This window comes from Sceloporus undulatus, chromosome 4 (genome assembly GCF_019175285.1).
Source record: "Sceloporus undulatus isolate JIND9_A2432 ecotype Alabama chromosome 4, SceUnd_v1.1, whole genome shotgun sequence".
Classification (NCBI taxonomy): Eukaryota; Metazoa; Chordata; class Lepidosauria; order Squamata; family Phrynosomatidae; genus Sceloporus; species Sceloporus undulatus.
The window spans coordinates 75,319,425-75,339,811 of record NC_056525.1 but is presented as its reverse complement, the minus strand read 5'-3'; the positions used below and the strand labels follow the sequence as shown (position 1 = coordinate 75,339,811).

General features: G+C 40.4%; 1 protein-coding gene across 2 annotated transcripts in view; it reads left to right on the top strand.

The window, feature by feature from the left end:
* GPBP1L1 (GC-rich promoter binding protein 1 like 1) overlaps nt 1-20,387 on the top strand; it is a 51,125-nt gene that overhangs the window by 29,145 nt on the left and 1,593 nt on the right. For both annotated transcript variants that reach the window (XM_042462835.1, XM_042462834.1), the window contains exons 2-11: nt 2,179-3,046; nt 3,479-3,593; nt 4,740-4,869; nt 5,886-6,163; nt 8,417-8,489; nt 9,455-9,648; nt 13,264-13,404; nt 14,069-14,227; nt 18,047-18,168; nt 19,400-19,502. In XM_042462835.1, coding sequence (XP_042318769.1) covers nt 3,534-3,593; nt 4,740-4,869; nt 5,886-6,163; nt 8,417-8,489; nt 9,455-9,648; nt 13,264-13,404; nt 14,069-14,227; nt 18,047-18,168; nt 19,400-19,502 — 1,260 coding nt within the window. In that variant the 5' untranslated portion in view covers nt 2,179-3,046; nt 3,479-3,533. The remainder of the gene's footprint in view (nt 1-2,178; nt 3,047-3,478; nt 3,594-4,739; nt 4,870-5,885; nt 6,164-8,416; nt 8,490-9,454; nt 9,649-13,263; nt 13,405-14,068; nt 14,228-18,046; nt 18,169-19,399; nt 19,503-20,387) is intronic.

Here is a 20,387-nt window from a genome sequence, read left to right as displayed (position 1 = left end):
TGTGCAACTTGAGGATATGGGAGGGATCCTTGGAGAAGTGAGGGCCATCACATGTACAGTAGCCCTTCTTATACACTGATTTTTTATACACGGATTCAAGCATACACGGTTTGAAAATGTTTAAAAAAAGTATAAATTTCAAATATCAAACCTATTTTCCATTTTTTATAAGGGACACCATTTTGCTATGTCATTATATTTAATGAGACTTGAGCATACATGGATTTTGTTATACACGGGGGATCTTGGAACCAATCTTGGAACCAAACCCCAGCGTATAACAAGGGCCCACTGTATACTGGATTATTGCCCTTCCTCACTCCAGAAAGCAGGTAGTTGTGAAGCAAATGGTCATGTTCCAGCTCCAAGATTCTCTGCATGAAATGGGTTATTTAGATCTATTTCGATCTGGCTTCCCGCCTGGCTATGAGATGGAGACAGCATTGGTCACCTTGAGTGAATGACCTACACAGTGACCTGAACAGGGGGGAATGTGTCCCTGTTGGTCATGCTGGTCCTCTCTTTTGATACTGTCAGTCATGGTATCCTCCTGGGCCATCTCATTGAGATGAGACTTGGGGACACTGTTATACAGTGGTTTCCAGTCTTTCATGGAGAAGTGAACTCAAAAGGTGGTGTTGGAAGATTCCTGTTTGATTCCCTGACCTCTGGCCTATGGAAGACCACAAGGTTCTGTGTTGTCCTGCATGTTATTTAACATTTACTTGAAATCACTTGGAGAGGAGTTTTGGGGATGTGGTCTCACCATTTGATTCCAAGGAAGCTGTCTCTACTGAACCACTATGTGCTGTCAGTAATAGACTGGATGAGGGCAAACATTGAAACTTAATCCAGACAAGACAGAGGTGCTTCTGGTCTATCAAAAGACAGATAAGGGAATAAGGACTCTACTTGTGCTAGATGGGGTTTAACTCCCATGAAATCTCAGGATCTCAGCTTGGGCATTCTCCTGAACTCAACTGTGAGCTTGGATGTCCAGGTTTCAGCAGTGGCTGGGAGTGCATTTGCACAGTTAAAAATAGTGCACCAGATGCACCCATTCCTTGAGACTCCAGGTCTGGCTATGATGACATGTGTCTTGATTACATCCTGTTTGGACTACTGTAACACAAATGGGACTGCCTTTAGAACTGTTCAGTGAGTTCAAAATGTGGTGGCCAGAATGCTGACTGGGATCTGTTGTAGGAAATATAGAACTAGTTTGTTGAAATAGCTCCACTGGCTACCAGTTTGTTTCTGGGCACAATTCAAGTATTGGTCATGATCTATAAAGCCCTACATGGCATAGGTCCAGACTATCTGAAAGACTGTATCTCTCTATATCAACCTGCAAGGGTCCTAAGATCTACACAGGAAAGCTTTCGCTTGGTCCCCCCACCATCACAGGCTCGTTTGATGAGGACACAAGAGAGAGCCTTTTCAGTGGCTGTTCCCACTCTCTGGAACACCCTTCCATGGAAAGCTAAATTGGCCCCCTCCCTGCTTTCCTTTCACTGGCAGACAAAGACATTTTCTTTTTCAAGCAAGCTTTTAATATATGTCAGGGAGGCTTTTATATGGGGTGTGTGCTTTAGTTGTTTTTAATTTTTGTATGTTTTATGTAATGTCATACTGGTTTTAGCTGGACAGTTTTAATTGTATTTTAACATTTTATTCTAAAGTTTTTCACAGTTTTATCTATGACCTCCCTTTGGTCTTTTTCTGGGAGAAAGATAGCATAAAAATTAATTAATTAAATATTTGAATGTCTTGTTAGAGCAAGTGATTGATAGCCTTGGCTGGTTACAAGAATATGGTACTTGTAAATCCAAATTTTATCAGGGTATGCGCCAATGTGTGTGATCAAAGTGTTGGATCTCAGCCAAAGTGATTTGGGTTGAAATTCTTACTCACTAAGGGGCATTCATAAGCTCACTGTGTCTAAGCGTACCCTGCCTCACAAGATTGTTATGAAGATAAAATTACTCTTGGAGAGGTGGGTAAGTTTTGCTATGAACAGTATTGAAACAAGATACCAAGTAAAAATAGAGGTACTATTCAAAACTGGATTTCTACATAATTACATAGAAACCAATGGTGACATGGGAGTCTTAAATGATGTGATTTTGTATTGTTTTTCTATATTTATTGATGGGTATTATTTTTTCCATTTTACAGAGTACTTCGTGAATTCTACTGTTTCTGAGGGAAGAAGACAGTTACCCAAATGTGAACTCTTCATCATAATACAACCAGCTTTTCCTCTTTTTTTAAAGCAAAAATTTAAGTAGAATAGCTTAGGGAGATATTTTTTTCAAATTTGGCCTTTCATTTTTAGCTTTCATTAAATCCATAAATGGAAACTATAGAAAGACAAAAACTGTTGTAACATATCTTCATCAAGTTGCTTTTAGTTTGTTAGCATATAACCTTGTTAAATTATATGTAAAGATTTTCAAGGTACTGTTTTGAAGAATGCTAACACAACAGTATTTTTAGCAACTGTAAAAATGATGAAATTGAGCCTTGCATTTTAGGACTTCTAGGAACAGAAGCCTAACCTACAGTTCCACAATTTGCAAGATTTCTCAGGAACCTGTCACCTTCTTCCTCCCCGTGCCCTGCCCTGGTTGTTTTTTTCAGATTTCTTATAGAAGATGAACAGAGTTTTGTGGAGTTCACCATTAATAATGGTGTTTTTCTGAATGTTGTGCAGATTTGATAAGTACTTTTGTGATGTAATAGCTGGATTACATAGCATTGTGACGACAGGGAAAAGTTTAATGAGGTGAATGTGGTTGTGGCTTTCCAAAAATGCACACTCCCTTTTAGGAATATTTTTTTTCTCATATGAGTGCAGAGAGCAGTTAAAATGAGCAGCTAGAGAGGTTGAGGGGGTGCAGTCAGCACGAAGTGCGGCTTCTTGTGCTTCCTTCAGGACTCACCATTGCCACAAAGCTGGCATAGGTGCACCCTGGAGAAGAAAAGAACCTGGAGACCCAAGAGGACAGCTATAAGCAAGAGTGGACTGCAGAGGCCAAACTAGGTAGGTCATTGTGGGACTTTCCTTCACAGCTCCATGTTAAGTACATCATTCTGGCCTGTATACACTGTGAAGGACTGCTAATAGAAATTGAACTGGAGGATCCTACAGAGTTTGTTGATGTTAACTTTGTAAATATACTCAATTTAGGTCACTGGGCATCAAAATAGTGTCCAGGGGAAGCTCTGGTAGTGAAAACTTGTATTCTGTAACAGGAGACAAATACAACATTCTTTCTTGATTTCTCCCCCTAGCTCTGGCAGTAATTATAGGTACTTGTACAGCTAGGGTTTGAGTTATTTTGGCTGAAATGGGTTGTAGCACTTTGGAAAGATGCTAAGATGCTTTCCGAGCTGCTGGGAGGAGTCACAGTATTTCCTGTTTCCATATTTTGGGTGAACTTACATTGAACATATTGGGTTCTTTTTGTCTTAGCTCCTGGCGATGAGGTTTGATGCCTCACTTTATTGAAGAGAGACACTGGACCTAAATGGCGCAGCATGACTTTGTTCCTGCCTGGCTTAACTTCTCTACACCACAGTCTGCAAAGGTAATTGTTGCATCTTGGATCAACCCCTTTAGTTCCATTTAGGCATGCTACAGACAGGTTTATCGTTTAGATTATGAAATGCATAAAAATGGCATTACCACAGTAAACAGTTTGTAAATGAATAGATAGCTGGCTTTGTATAGCTCTTTATTGCTGTCTAAGTAAAAGTTCATTGGACATATTTGCAATAAAAATCACATACATTGTTAAATGGTAGGACATGACTGAGTTAGTAGTCCATTTGTCACTGTGCTGTTTTAAAATAAAGCTTAAAAAGTTGTGCTAGCTGAAGACCGCAGGTAAAAAAAGGTTGGATGTAAGCTATAAAAAGGATAAAAATCCTGTATTGACTTTATCTTCCTGATTCAATCGAGACTACAAAATTCTCATGACTCTTTATGCTAAATCAAAACCAAGTAGGATTTATTTGTGATCAGACTTTAGATGGTATTATAAGACCAGTACATTTAGTTAGTGGATTTGAGCACCATGAATGAGCATTATTTATATTCCTTGGCAGAGAAAGATGCTTAAAATAGAACTGTACTTTTTATTTAGCATGTTGCAAAAACTGTGTGTAGGGGAAACCTTGAAAAATTATGTCTGCTTATAACAAATCTATGGCAATTTTGGAAATCTGTGGAGTAAGATCATATTAAATCCTCTTTGGAGAAAGGAGTCATGGATGCTTTGTTTTGTGTAGTATGTGTGTGATTTTTATGAAATTCATTACTATATAGAGATTTGTTTTTATTAAAAAAGGATTTCTGGTACTAGAGAGATCAGCAGAATTATAAACTTGCATTGTATGCAGACTAGATTGTTTTGATTATAACTAATGTCAGTAATGTCAGAAGTAAGTTTAAAGACTATTTTCTGAAGTATTTGAGGCTGATCATACTGTAGGAGCAGGAGTATTTGTTTCTCACCACATATTATAAAAAGTTCCAAATTATGAAAAATCTAAGACTGAAGAATTACGTTGCTGGATTTGGCGCATGAAGACATACATTTGTGGATAGTCATATTGTGTGTCACCTTGTTTATTTTCCAGAAATGCAGTATATATTCTGTTAATACAGACCGAGACATTTACTTATAATGTTGGAACGAAATCCTTCATATGTTTTGAAATCTTCTTCTTAGGCCCCTGGAGCTGCTTTTGAGAAGCACGGAGAGCATCTTCCTCGAGGAGAGGGCCGCTTTGGAGTAAGCCGGAGACGCCACAACTCTTCGGATGGCTTTTTTAATAATGGGCCCCTCAGAACTGCAGGAGGTATATAGCACAGCTCATGCAAAGACTAGTGTACACTGTTACTGCATTATCAATCTTACCTTTCTGTCAGGTGAAGCTAACATTAATAACAGGAAAAGAAGGTTTCCAGCCAACTGAAGGTTGGTTGACTCATTGGGAGAAAGCTTTAACATTTGTATCTTGCAACGTGTTTATTACAGTTTTCTATTTCCTCATAGAGCCATAAACTCTTTGAGCATCCCTGTAGCTAATATTCCTTGATGTGCTGGGATTCATTTGGTATAAAGATTTGCCTCATACATAAGCAAACTACCATAGTTGGTGGGGTCATTTCTCTGGAGCCCAGAATGCTACACTGCCCAATGTTTGGCTGCTCTGCAGCCTCAGAGGCAATGGCCACCATTTTGGGTGACCAGAAGTGATGTTAATCATTTCCAGTCACTTCTTTGTTTGTTTGGGGAATGGGGAACCATCTAAACAGCAGTAGCCTACAAAGGGCCCCCCTCCCCTTGCAGGACTGCTACAAGGATACTTGTTTCAGCAACAAATTTGGTTGACTTAAAAATCAGAGAAGGTCCCAAGGGCCACATGTGGCCTGCAGGCTGTATGTTTCTCAACCCTTGATTAAAGTCTGTAGTTTCACTGCTTATATGTTGTTTTGGGCCTTCAAGATGTTTCCAGTTTATGGCGACTGTATCACAGGGTGTCATTGGCAAAATTTGTTCAGAGGGATTGCCTTTCCCTTCCTCTGCAACTGAGTGTGACTTGTTCAGGGTCAGTCAGTGGGTTTCCATGGTCGTGGGAATTTGAACTCTGATCTTCCAATCTCCTAGTACAACACTCAAGACATCATGTTGGCTGTTTATATGGGTAGAATAAATAGAGGGATTGCTTTGTCTTACTATAGAGTCTGCAAATCCCAGCACCAGGTGTGCATTATATTATTGCACAAAAGCTTCTGTAACAAATGTCATGCATTAGAACAGGAAAGTGATACTGACTAGCTTTATTCATACAACTATGTTCCTTTTATGCAGATTGCTGGCATCAGCCCTCTTTACACCGCCATGATTCTGTGGATTCTGGTGTTTCTAAAGGAGCTCATGTCGGGCTAGCTGGCAATCAGCCTGGCTGGCATGGTTCTTCACGGGGCCATGATGGCATGAATCAGCGAGGAGGAGGAAGTACATCCCATCGCCATTGGAATGGCAATTTCCACTCTCGAAAGGGTTCAGCCTTTCCAGAAAAGCCACCTGCTGAGGCAAAGGAGGAGAAGGAAGAGAAGGAGAAACTGCAGTTTGAGGAAGAAGACTTTGTAAATATATTATATTTTCAACAAAGTATCCCATCTCTAGCAAGCAGATTTCAGGAAGCTAGAACTGATTTCTTCTGCACTTCCTTGTTGCATTACATGTTTTCTAGCACCATAGTTATTGTTAAATAACTTTAAATAACTGCCACTTTGTGCTACTCAGGATATTGGTTGCATGACTTCTCAACATTTCTTATCAAGACTCATACAAACCAGACCTCAGCTGCCAAATGCATTATTAAAAACAGACACAATTGTTGCAGATTCCCTTTCAGCTGTTCAAAATTGTAGCTGTAGTTCTATAAATGCTGTAAATCTGAAAGTATTCATTATTTTATCAGCGATAAAATAGAAATGAAATAGAGCTGAAATAGCCTGAGATCCAGTTCATTTCCAGCAGTTTATGATGACCCCTCAAACTAAAATCAAAAGGCCAAAAAAGTAACTTTGGGGTGAAGCAGACTGCCCCAAAGGAGCACCAGATTGGGGCTGCGGCAACCACACAACGCAACCCCAATCCAGCATTTTTCCAGCCCAAAAAGAAGCGACAAAATGCCGCTCCCTTTTGAGATGGAAAAAGCCGCCTCTTTCGCCACACCAGCAGCTCTTCCACATTTCTGCAGTATGCGGCATCTAATCGCCACACTGCAGATACATACTAAAGGTACCCACCATCTGGTCAGGCGGGCAGCGTGATGCTGGCTCGGGGGCAGAGTGGAGGTGTGCAGCAGACAGACACCATAGCCCCATGCTACCCTGTAGCCAGTGCTTTTTGCCAGTCTGTTCAGCTAGCCAGTTTCCAAATGTAAAATTAACTTAAACGATCCTTTTGGGAGAAATGCAGGCTTGAAAAAACTTGTTTCCTGTATTTGATGTGTGTCTCCAGGTGTAAGCTATAGCACAAAATGTGTTAGTGTGGCACACAAGGGAATCCTGCACATAAGGAGCAATCAGCCCCACTTCACATCACAGGCAGATTGGCAATTGTGTTCTCCTGAAACTTAGACTCTTTGGAGAGCAAAGATTTCCACCTTACAGTGTTGGATATAGGTTCTGGTCCCTCCAGACAACATTGAAAGAAAAACAGTTGTTTTAAATTTCTGTCCTGCAAAGTGACTACTGCAGAAATTGAGTTTTCATCTTTGTATAAGTATCAAATCTAATACTTTTGATTTAGTGTTTGTAAGTTGCTCCACTCATTACAGTTATGTTGGACTGTGTGTCGCTTGCATGTATCGTTTCACCAGCAATTGTGGAAGCACTCACTGAACAACACTGCTTTTCTTTTCTGCTAACATAACATTCTATACAGAATTATTTACCCTCAGTATCTGTATTTGAATCTATGATGTAATGAACAGTTTTAGTTCAGAATACTGAGCATTAAAAGGCTGAAAGGTGAAATAAGAGAAAAAACTTCCTATATTTTGAAGGATTTGTGGGTCAAGGCAGATGATAAAGAGGAGGTTGATCTCTCAGTGAGTAGGAAAGGAACTTTAAGCCCGTATCTAGTGAGGGAGTTCTTTATGATGGCGTGAGCCTGAACACACCTGTGGTTGCAGAAGCTAGTTACTCAGGTTTGTCATCATGTATCATGTAAGACGGACTTTTATGTCTTTCTGGGAAATAAAGAGGGATAGCTAGAGCAAAAACCTATTTTCCCTGATAGATATAAAACGTTACAGTGGCTTTCTTAACGATGTGTGTGTCAGATGCTCAGTATATGTGTAACTGGAAGCTAAGCTGTCCTAAAAAAACAAAATGGCACCTTAAACAGAGTTTTCTGAGCATCTTCACAGTATTTATATTTGAATCATTGTTTTCAGAAACCTATATTCAGTGTTGTGCTAGTACCTATTAATATAGTGGAACTTTCTTCTCTGCACCTTAACTGTGAAGCCCTGTGTGCCACCTGAAAACCAGATCTGTAAGGTTTCCAAGCATTTTTTAGCAGATTTTTGGAGTGCACATGAGTCTGCAGGGGTGATAATACACTTCTTGGTCCCACATCAGCATAAATAACCACATTTGGTTCTGATTTGACAGTACATCTGAAGTATGTAAGTCACAAAGAAGATAATTCATCTGAATTTTTTATTTTGATGTTAAATTTTGAACTTCTGGAAATGCATCACCTACATTGATTCTCCTTACCAAATTAATGGAAGATAGCCAGTATAATGCAGATTCAAAACAGAGGAAGATTGAAACAGTGTCCCCCATTATGAAATAATTTTTTTCCTTGTCTGTTTATAGCCATCACTGAATCCAGAAGCTGGAAAGCAGAACAACCACAGTAAACCAGTTGGGACTCCATCAGGTGTCTGGGGTAGGTATTAAGGCACTATGAAATTGTTTATAAGTTTTAAAAACAAGAAGGATGTAAACTCCAATCTCTTCCTGCTGACTTAGTTCAAGAGGAGCAAAACACAATAAGGAGCTGTGTCATTTCTAGTTAGCTCTGTTATAGCTGTTTTTGTGTTGCATCTGTATAGTTTACCTGTACAGATGACAAAAGCCAAGATGACAAAACTGAGTCTGTCATACTTCAGACACATGAGAAGGCATGACTCATTGGGAAAAAAATAATGCTAGGAAAGGTTAAGGGAAGCAGAAAGAGATGAAGGCCCACATGCTAGATGGATGAACATTGTTAGGGAGATCACAGGTATGAGTTTGCAGGAACTAAGCAAAGTAGTGGAGGACAGGAAGTCTTGGCGATGTCTCATACACAGGGTCTTCATGGGTCGAAATCAACTTGAGGGCAATTAACAACAAAGCTTACCCATTTTTATAATGCCAAACTAAGCTTATATAGGTACTTGACACAGCTATAATAATTTCTCCTCACTTCCTTTTAACTAGATCATTTGGTCTACTTTGGTACTTACAATTTGCCACTATTAGTATATTGATTCATATTGTCACAATTCTGGTTTTGTAGAGTTGTTAAACATAGGGATATCTTACATTATTTTTCTCTGGAGATTTTTAAAAATGCAACTGGAGATGTAAATTAGATGTACAGTGCGCCCGCGCCATACGCGGCCTTGAGCATATGTGCTCAAGCCGCGGTGCGCGTGCGGGGCAGAAGGGGCAGCGCATCCCATTCAATTGAATGGGCGCGCGTGCCCGTTGCGCGCCGCTGCACATGAGCCGCATTGTTTCCAATGGGGCTCGAGCATAGGCGGAATTCGCCTTACGCGGAGGGATCCGGAACGGATCCCTGCGTAAGGCGAGGACGCACTGTATGTGTGTAAATTTACTGATCCTTCCCTGCCTTTGTTTTAATAGAAAACCCTCCTAGTGCCAAGCAACCTACCAAGATGCTGGTCATCAAAAAGGTTTCAAAAGAAGACCCTGCTGCTGCTTTCTCAGCTGCATTTACATCACCAGGGCCTCAGCTTTCAAATGGGAACAAAGCAACCACCATTGTCCCAAGCGTCTATAAAAATCTGGTTCCTAAACCTGCAGCACCTCCTTCCAAGGTAACAAGGGCTTTACTGAATGGTCACAACATGAGTACAATAAAAAAGAAAGTTAAAATTCTATTAGCTATCTTAAGAAATATTAGATTGTGCCATACTAAAATCTGTGGTAACATTAGACCATCCTGTTAATCTATGTGAAAATAAGAGATTATTTATACTTTGAACTGGATAACATCCATTTGTATCTTACATGTACACTTTTCTCTTCTTCTTGACCCCACCCTTTGGTGAGAGTGTATTTTCACTATGTAGAGAGATCTTGTAATACCTTTGAGACTAATGGAAAGAAGAAGTTGGCAGCATGAGCTTTTGTACACTCTAACCTACATCCTCAGATGCATTTGGTGTATTTCCTCTGTTCTGATTGAGAACTGTTCTGTGATCCCTGATGGTGCAGTGGTTAAATGCCTGTACTGCAGCCACTCAGTCACAAACCATAAGGTTGCGAGTTCAGTAACAGCAAAAGGGCTCAAGCTTGACTCAGGCTTGTATCCTTCCGAGGTCGCTAAAATGAGTACCCAGATTGTTGGGGGCAATTAGCTTACACTTTGTAAACAACTTAGGGAGTGCTTAAGTGCACTGATAAGAGGTAAAAAAAATGTACTTGCTATTGCTATCCCTAAGCTCTTTTCCAGTAGGAACCTGTAACTATACAGACATGCATGTAATTCCCTCTTTATTCCAATTCTAGGAGCTTTCTCCCCAGCTTCTGCTTAGTTTTGCCAGTCTCATCTTTAGCTGTTTCACACGGGGTGAAATGTCACTTTTATGTAGTGATTTTACCTGTATTACCTCTATGAAACCCAAAAGCTGAAAGCAGACCCCTTTGTATTTCAAGTCCTTTTTGGTGATTCTTGGTACCCATTGTTGCCCTTTACCACCATAGTGGAAACGAAGGCATATCCCAAAATTCTTTCAAAATATGAACAAAAACCTTTTTATGCTCCTTTGTCCACTTGGCTTCTCTTCTGGAACTTAGACTTGTGTAATAAGATTGGTACCAGTTTTAGCAGCCTGGTGCAGTTAGCCAATTGCATCTGAGATATTCTTGTAAATTGCCAGAAAAGTTAAATCCATGCCACTAATCTTGATAAAGACAACTAGACATGATGACTGAATCAGATTTTAAAAAAAAAAAAGGGTGAGGAAAGGCAGCTGTTACAGTAGAGCAAAGAATGAAGATCAGATCAGTGCTTTAAGTGTTTTCTACTGTGAGGAATATGCAAAAATATATCTTTGTATGTGAAAATATGGTAACTTAAAGTTGGATGCTCAGCGCCAAGAATATCAGTTTATGATTCTTCAATGTATCTTTACTATCTGGTTCCTTCTTTTGACTGTTGAAGTGCATATACCAGGGGTAGGCAATCTTTTTGACCCAGGGGCCGTGTTGCTGTCCCTCAGACAACTTGGGGGACCAAAGCCAAATAAATAAATAAACCGGGACAAATGTAGGACAAAAACTTAAAATGGAGGACACTTTTTTCATTTAAAAAAATTGAGGGCATGCAAAAAAATCTGCTGATTTTTTAAAAAATGTTAATATAAATGCATATTTCTGAGGCTTCTATAGACAATTGCCCCCTTGCTCCCCCTTGCCCGCCGCTTGCCCCCACTTGCTCCTCCTTGCCCCCGCTTGCTCCCCCTTGCCCGCCGCTTGCCTCCGCTTGCTCCTCCTTGCCCGCCGCTTGCCCCATGTGCAAAGGCCCCGCCCCCCTTGTGCTGGAGGCCAAAGGCCCCGGCAGCAATCTGCGGCAGGGCCGGGCTGGGGTCAGTCCCTAGGCCTCGGGCCGCGGGCCGTAGGTTGCCAACCCCTGGCGTATACTGTAGGTTGAGGCTTTCACATCCAGAATTCTGAAATACACTCATCCCTCCACATTTGCAGTTTTGACATCTGCAGATTTGATTATTCATGGATTTTATTAATATGTTCTCTCTAGGAATATCTTGTGGTCAACTTTAACCAAAAGTCGCACTGAAGGACCTAGAGAATCCTAGAGAGAACACTCTACTTGGCATTTATAGGGAGCAGCAAACCTTCCCAGAGCGACCAGTCTGGGACGCTGAACTTTGGACATTTGCAGCTGCCCCAGTGCAATTCTGTGGTCATTGTCTGGCAGATGTTGACCACAGAGTTGCACTGGAGGCCCTAAAAATTCCTAGAGAGATGTTCTCTCAAGTAAAAACATAGTGTTTTTGTTATTTGTGGTTTTTCCACATTCATGGGGTTCCTGTGCCCCAACCCCAGCGAATGTGGAGGGATGAGTGTCCAAAATTGTCCATATGGCGGCTGAGGTAGTAACACCTTTGCTTTCTGATGGTTGAATGCGTAGAAACTTTGTTTCGTGCACCAAATTATTAAAAATATTGGGTATAAAATTATATTTAAGGCTATGTTTATAAGATGTATACGAAACATAAATGATTTTCATGTTAAGATTTGGGTCCCATCTCCAAGATATCTCATTGTGGATATGCAAATATTCCAAAATCCAAAAAAATCCAAAACACTTCTGATCCTATGCATTTCAAATAAGGGAGATTCAACCTGTATTAATTTGTTTTTTAAAAATCTACAACTAATATTTATAAAAGTTGAATTTTAGGAAAGAAGTATACATAGAATCAATGGATAGACTTCAGACTTTATAGGTCTACAGTTTGCTTAAAGAGAAATGTCTACATCTGCATGTAGCTAAACTTGTAAAATTACTCAAATGAAAGGCTTAATAAGGATTGGAAACTCACTAGCGTTTATCAAAATTAGCATTTATAAAAACCTGTTTGGTTTCTTCAAAATTATTTCATATTTTGCTTGAACAGAAGCTTCTCTCCTTGCATCAGTTCTCTTCTAGGGAAATGTCATGTTAATTTGATATTTAAAGAATTAAGGACAGAGTTTCAAAAGGCATTAAATTATAGAATGGCAAACAAAGAGAACAAATACACAAATTTCAAATTGTTTAGAGGAATGCATAGTAGCAATGAAGGACTTGGAACCTTAAGAGAGGAAGATTTATAGGGGACCCTACCTCGTGAATACAAGAAACTGTGCTCAGCCTCCTTGGGTTTTTTGTTTTGTTTTGGAGCCTTCAGTCAATGTTGCTCATTCATTACAGCCGTTTTTCTTTACATATTAGGGCTGGCAGTTTTCTGCAAATTGTTTTAACTGCTTAGGGAACCCCTTTTGCCTTCCATGGTCATCCGAGCTTCGGAGGCACCCAGAATCAGCAGTACTGTATGTCACTGCTTCCATTTACATTAATGCAGGTCTTACATGTCAGTGTGCTGAGATTTAGAGGCATTCTGGGAAATTGCAGCGGCAAAAGACACGAGACCTTATCTTGGCTGATAATGCATTCCTTTGAAGGAGTTTTGTCACTTACGACCTGGCCTGCAATTTTGAACATAATTTCCCAATTTGCTGATAGGGATTACTCTTCCATGCTAGAAGCAGCATTTTAATTGCTCACTTGGGAAACATGTGTATTTTAAAGCTAGATTTTTTTAAAAAAAAAGTTTTTAACAAAATCAAGTGTTTGATGTTTTGGTCTTATGTTAGACAGTTTGCCACATTGGGTTCTTCTCATTGTTGGGTCCTTCTCATTATAGCCAAGCCAATGGAAAGCTAACAGAAATGAACATAAATCAGCCTCACTCACCTCCAGCCGTGATTCTGCTTTTACCAGTCCTGTGTCTATAACCAAACAAGCTGTATTGGCCAGTGGGTCGATTCTTGCCTCTTCCAAAGAGGTAAGTATGCAGGAGTGAACTTGAAACACTGTGAGCTAAAAGGGACTCAGAAGTCAGAGAACATACTTGAAGACAGATGAGCAGCAACTGAATGTCCAAAGGCCCCCATTGGTTCCATTCTCCCCAAGAAACCATAGCTGTCCACCCTTTGTTCAAACCCACAAGTGGAAAATAATAAATAATTATAATTATAATTATTATTAACTTTATTTATAAAGCGCCGTAAATCTACACGGCGCTGTACAAAACCAAGTAAAATCAAGAATATAAAAGCCTGCCTATGGCGTACAATCTAAAAGTTAAAGCAACAAATTAAAAACATCATATGAAACAAGTTAAAACAGCAATATCCACTATTGAGTCAAGCATCTGAACAACCAGGACACAATCACAGACTCCCTGGGAACGCTTCCCTAAACAATATGGTCTTTAACTCGGCTTTGAAGCTGGTTAGAGACGTGTTGAGTCATGCTTGTAAGGGGAGGAGGTTCCAGGAGTAAGGGGCGGCAAGCGAGAAGGGACGAATCCGGGACGGGGCAGTGGAAATCCTGGGCTGGGATTTTATTTATATTGCCCCTCCCCTCCCTACGGATCGGGTGTGTGTGCCTCTGCCAAGTTACAAGTATTTTCTAGAATATTTGTAACACTGTGTTTCTCTTCCCAGAATCCTTCCAGCATCACCCCTCCAATTGAAATAAACTCCTCTCGCTTGACAAAGCTGATGCGACGCACCACAGATAAGAAGAGTGAGTTCCTGAAGGCCCTGAAAGATGACAGGAATGGAGAATTGCCAGAACGCAATGAAAACAACAAACTGGAGGATGTAAGGGAGTAGTCCCTTTTTTTCATGTCCAAAGTATTAAAATCATGATGAACAGATATGTTTTTTTTCCTTCAGTAAAAGAGGATATCCTTGAATGGAGCACTATTCCACATCATCTGATAGGCAGGAATGTGTAAATTTTGCACTTGAACTACTTCTTTGTGAACTTTAGCCAAGCTAGCAAAAACTTCTGCCCATAAGTGCTTAATTGCTCTGTTTTGCTGGTTTTTGTTGTTGTTGTTATTTTTTGTGCCTGCATCCTGGCAGCAGATTTGATCAGACTAAATATCTATAAATCTAGCCTATGCAGTTTTATACAAGATTCGGGTTGATTTGTTTGCCTCTTTCTTTGACAAGCAAGCTAACAGAAGCAAGAAGAAGCCCTTTTCCTCTGTTACCTAGGTAAGAGGAGGAGAAGCCTTCCATGTCTTTCATTAGTATCTTATGACTGTAGTCAGCGGTTTAAGTGGAGGGACATCTTTTTTCTAAGAGAATGGCAATAATTTGTTAGTATGGAGGAACAGTTGGATGTTTTTAACTAGCTGACCTAGGTGTTTCTCCTGTTAAGTCATTGTTATTATGAGAAATACACTGTGGTTTGCTATACATACAGTATGTACTCATTGTTTGTACTAAAATATTAGTTGCATTTCATGCATTAGCAGAATTCACATTGCCTACAAAGCTGAATCTTCTACTGCAGTGGTTCTTAAGGTACCTGAAGTTGGGGGACCAGCAAGTTTTTTCCATCATGTACCAGGGCCTGGTACCATATTTGTGAAGGCAAGGATAGGCTGTTCATCCTTGAACTTGTCTTTTCAACAGTGACCTTGGATGGTGAGAGTGGTTCATCAGGTTTTAGTGGAGAGGACACTGGTAACAATGGTAGTCAGATGGTTAAGAAAGGCCTGATGCTGGGATTTGGTTGCACTTAGCAATAGAAGAATCTCACCCCTCTCTTGTGTCAGCTCCCTCCCTCTCATAATTGTTGAACAATAAATTTGGAGTCTGGGACTTGTAGAGGTAAGTCCATAGACACCATCTTGGCTTCTTCAGGCCTTCCAGTAATAGAAGCTGGTAAGCTCTTTGGGTGGCATCTGCCACATGGCGCAAAATGTAGCTGTAGTACAAACAGACATTAAGGTCATACCTGCTTTCTTCTAGGCTGAACTGGAAAAGTTCTGTATTCTTGAAAGAAATAGCATTTTTTTCGTTGCCCTCCCTCAGGGACTTGGATACTGTATGATTACCCATCACAACTTCAAACTCTTGAGATGAACAGCCCTTGAAACCACCTGCTGATCATATTCCTCACTTGGAACTTAAATAGTATTCTTTTGGCTCTTCATTAGAGACACTGCACAAAGTTAGGAACTGAGCAAATTATGTTGGAAAGTACTGTCATTACCTTTCATAGTGGCAGGAATAATTTCTGCACCCAGATTCTGTGGTGGTGCATCTGGGTCTGACTAGTGTGCCAAAAGTAATTTCTGTGTTTCACAGTGTGCAGGAACCGGCATTAAATATGTTTCATCCCCAACCAAGTAAATCTGAGGAAAGGCCCAAATTAAATGTCACATGTGCTATCAAAATCTCAAGCACACCAAATTTTGGGGGAGTACTAATTTTTTTTCTACTACCACTCTGATAAGTGGATCAAAATCAGCATTGCATTGAATTACAGTCAGTTTATGAGAGGAAGATATCTGCTTACTGCATGAGAAGTCCCACTGTTTCTGACACGTTCAGTACCAGCCCTCTCTAGTAGTCATGTGAAGGATTGCAACATGAAAAAGACTGCCATCCTGCTGACAAAACTCTGAATTTGGATATCTCTGCTTTAGCAGAAACCTGCTTTATATAACAGATACTCCAGCAAGGGATGTAATTCTTAAGAGTTGTCAGTAGTGAAGGAGGATCTGTCTTTTATTGGTACCTTTATTCTTCAACCCATCCAAGGATATGCTCCTCCACTTTGGGAAAAGGAGCCTTGGGACTTAACCATGTTACATTCTTTTTCTGTTGTGGATGGAAGCTATTGTCCGCTCCCTGGACTGATTACCTTCACTGTTCAGTGGGGTTAAGGAGTTACTATTTGACAGGTAGAGAATACATCTAACCCATCCTATGGTTACTTCATTACTATATGAATATCATAACTTTTAGTCCTATGGTTCTAGGGCTTTGGAGAGATGCCTTTTTCTCCTTGTTCTTGTCTCTTTCACATTTTCTGTAACTGTGTATAGGTTGTTCTTACACTAGGGAGTGCACTTCAAGCCTAATTTATATATTGCTTACAGGAGAAAGTGGAAGGATCAACCCATCCAAGGATATCCTTCATTCAGTATAGTGAGTGTGTATCAAGTTAAGTCCCAGTGTTCCTTTTTAAAGCTGAAGTAAAAAATATTTTGCTACAGGTATTACAAAATGAATCTTCACATAGAACATGGGATTACACTGGTGTCTAGGAAACCTGCCAACTTACGTGTTTGTTTGGTACACTGGTTGTATTCTGGAATTCTGATCTTTGTTTCTATTTTTGACTTGTATAGATTATAAGAGAGATAATAAATAATTGATGGATGTGCTAGTGATAAAAGCTGTTTTATCACTGGAACATCCATCGCAAAGGTGTGAACAGGCTTTGCATAAGTAAGAGGTTAGGTATTTTCTTTACATATGACTACAGAGTAATATTTCTGGAAAGGGGATTGTTTTTAAGGACTTCAAATACATTATTTAACCAAATAAAAGTAATTTATATTTTTAAAATGCTATACTTAATTTTAAAAATGCACAGTACAGTGGAACCTCGCCATACGTGGGGGATCCGTTCTGGATCCCACTGTGTATGGCGATTTCTGCCTATGCTCGAGCCCCATTGTAAACAATGGTGCTCGTGCACGTCAGCGTGCGAGGCGCAATGGGTGCGAGCGCCCATTCAATTGAATGGGATGCGCCGCCCCGCGCGCGCTGGCGGCTTTGAGCGCCTATGCTCAAAGCCGCCTATAAAAAGACTGCGTATGCGGAGGATCCACTGTACATAGCGGGGAATGTTTATGGAAAGACCTACCCCTCAGATTGTACCTGGAATCTCTTTTCACTTTTGAGAAATGAAAGATAAGGAGGATAATGAAAAACAAAACTATTACTCTTGGAAGCAAACACTGTTGCTTTTCACAAGACTTCATTTATGAATATTAATATGTAGGTGATAATTATGGTTTGCACAGTCCACAAATTTGGGTGGAATTTATCCCAATCAGTGGTATGCTGTTTAAATGACACACACATCTTAAGAGGCCAGAAGCTGCGCCAAAGCTGCACTCTACTCCTTAGGATTGGAGTGTGGCTTTGGTGCGGCTTCTGGCCTGTTAGGACGCATGCATCATTTAAACAGCAGACCTCCAAAGTGACCCGAAGCAGCTTTATTTTGGCCTGTCTGTTCAGGCTCTTAGATTCATTTTGGGTCTTTTGCCAAGAGGAAGCTAGCCTCTTTACAGGGTAATCTTAGGCATATTTTTTCAGAAGTCCTATTTTGTTAAACTCTACATCTGTTACTATTTAGCTCCCATCATGTTTGAATTTGTGGTCTTTAATAATAAATAATAAACTGTTTATTTATAGCCCGCTTTTCCTGGGAGATCAAAGCGGGTTACAACAGAGTACTATACAATGTACAATTTACAAACAGTATACTTATAAGCTTTATGGTTTGCTGAGAATCAGGGCATTCTCTGAAATTGTATTTGTAAATGTTAAGAAAACAATGCCACCTGAGTATGGTTTTACCTACCCTTTTTTTCCCTCCCTCACCAGGTGGAAGGCAGCAGCACACCAGAACCAAAGGAAAATTGGGAAGAGAATTGCCATCAGAATGGTCTTTCTCTGCCTTTGGAAGAGGGAGAAAACCTCTCTCACTCATTAGAAGCAGAACACAGGTGAGGGAGGCAGGAACGAAGGTGACCAAGGAAAGTCTCGTTCCAACAGCACTGCATAGAATTTATTGGGATAAGTTGCAACAGTGAACCACAGCTTGTAACTTTTTGAGGTGGATCAGAAGTACATTTTATTCCCGTAATCATTAAAAGAGTTCAGGACTTTTGTAAGCTTGATTAAATTGTTCTTCAGTGCATTATGGCTTCTTATTAACCTGCTATGAATTCCCATAGACTACAAGAGTCAGTGCAATCAAATAATGTTGGCAACAATATATTTTTGTCATTCTTTTCACAGAGGTACAGCTATAAATGCAAACTGCAATTTCTGATCCTCTGTATCCGAGCAGTTGACCAAGAAAAGTCACACTCCAGCTGCATTATATAGAATTTATTGGGATAGGTTGTAACACTTCTGCACAGTTCCTGTTGAATGGTAATGCAGTCCCTGCAAGATAAAATTGGAAGAAGTTTTTATTGTATTTTACTTCAGTGGAACTAAAATGAGACAGATCCATAGTGACTTCAGGGCTGTGCAGACATCCCCAAAGGGGCAGCCTCTAGCCAGATTGGGGCCGCAGAAACCACACACCGCGATCCCGATTTGGCCTTTCCAGGGCACAAAAAGGAGTCACAAAAAGTGGCTCCTTTTTTGCGCCCTAGAAAGGGTGCGATAGCCACAGTTCCATGGCTATACAGCATTCCTTAAGTGCTACATCATGCAGATGCAGAACTGGAGGAGCACTGTGATGCGGTGCACAGCATCACAACTCCCTGGGGGCAGAGCTGGGACATGCGTCGTGTGGATGCTACACCCCGACTCCGCCCAAAGTGCCGGTCTACAGAGGGCCTCGTCTAAGCAATTTTCTTCCTCTTGATTAATTTTGGATATTGTCAGTGTCAAGCATTTTAGCAGTACATAACATAGGCTGTAAATCTGTCTAGTGTTTCTGTTTGCCACCTAATTGAAAGAGAGGAAAGGTAGGTTTTACTTTCAATCTATACCCAAGAATATTTGATGTAACTTTGTTGCACAAAGTTTCATTAATGGAATATGATGGGAATGCTTGTTAAATAGACAAAAATATCTAGATAGTTCCCACTCAGTGATAGGAATCAGTAGGAAAACTATCCAGTTTCTTCATTTGATGAGCACTAACCTCTATTAGGCTACTGTGCCATGTTTAATCCAGTATTTTTTTCTCTACCTACTTCTGTTCCTTTGACCTGCTAGATTATTAAAAGCAATGGGATGGCAGGAATACCCTGAAAATGATGAAAGTTGCCTTCCCCTCACAGAGGATGAGCTCAAAGAGTTCCAAATAAAGTCAGAGCAGGTATGTTCTGTGGGTTGGGCTTTTGGCAATCTTTGAAATATCCTTTTGAATTTTTGCAAACTTGTCAACAAAAGCTCAGTGCTATAACACTGCTCAGTGCCAAATTATTGTTTTGTTTCATCTGTTAAAATATAAGCTTTATATAGTTCTATACATGTCTACTTCAGTTGACGAAGTAGATGTGTTTGTGGGTTTTACTTACTTAACAGAATGTTTGGTACCAGGTGCAGAAATAACATGGAAAGAATAAGGGAAAATAGGTTCCTACACCACAAAACAGATTAACAGTACTGTATTTTCTAGCGTATAAGACTACTCTTTAACCCAGGAAAATCTTCTTAAAAGTCAGGGGTCGTCTTATAGGGTGGGTGCTGAAATCTCTGAGCTGAACTGCAGATTCTGCGGTCACCGCATATGGTGGGGGGAGCTCAAAAAACAGCCGCGGATGCATCCCCATCATATGTGGCAACCGTATGAAAGCAGCAAGGGTGGCACTGTACAAGTACAGTAGAAGAAAATCCACTCATCAGGATTCGTGGGAAGAAGTGACTTAACGCGATCCCGATGATGAGGTGAGGGAGTGCCTCACTGGGAAGGTGTAAGTGAAGGGTGGAGCAAGTTGCAGGTGTCCGAGACGCCTGGGGTATGGAAAGAAGAGCCGTGTTTGTGCTACCGCTCTGATAGTCTTAGAGACAGGGAGGGCTGGGCAGGCAGGGAGAGCTGACCAATTCAAGCAGGCTTTGTATTCCACAAGTTTTCCTGCTAAGTAGCTGCATGTCATAAGCATTTGAATTAAAATTACCATATAGAAATCAAATGTTTTTTTTTTAATTTTTATTTGGTGTACATTGGAAGAGGGGTAGTCTTATACGGCGAGTATATCCC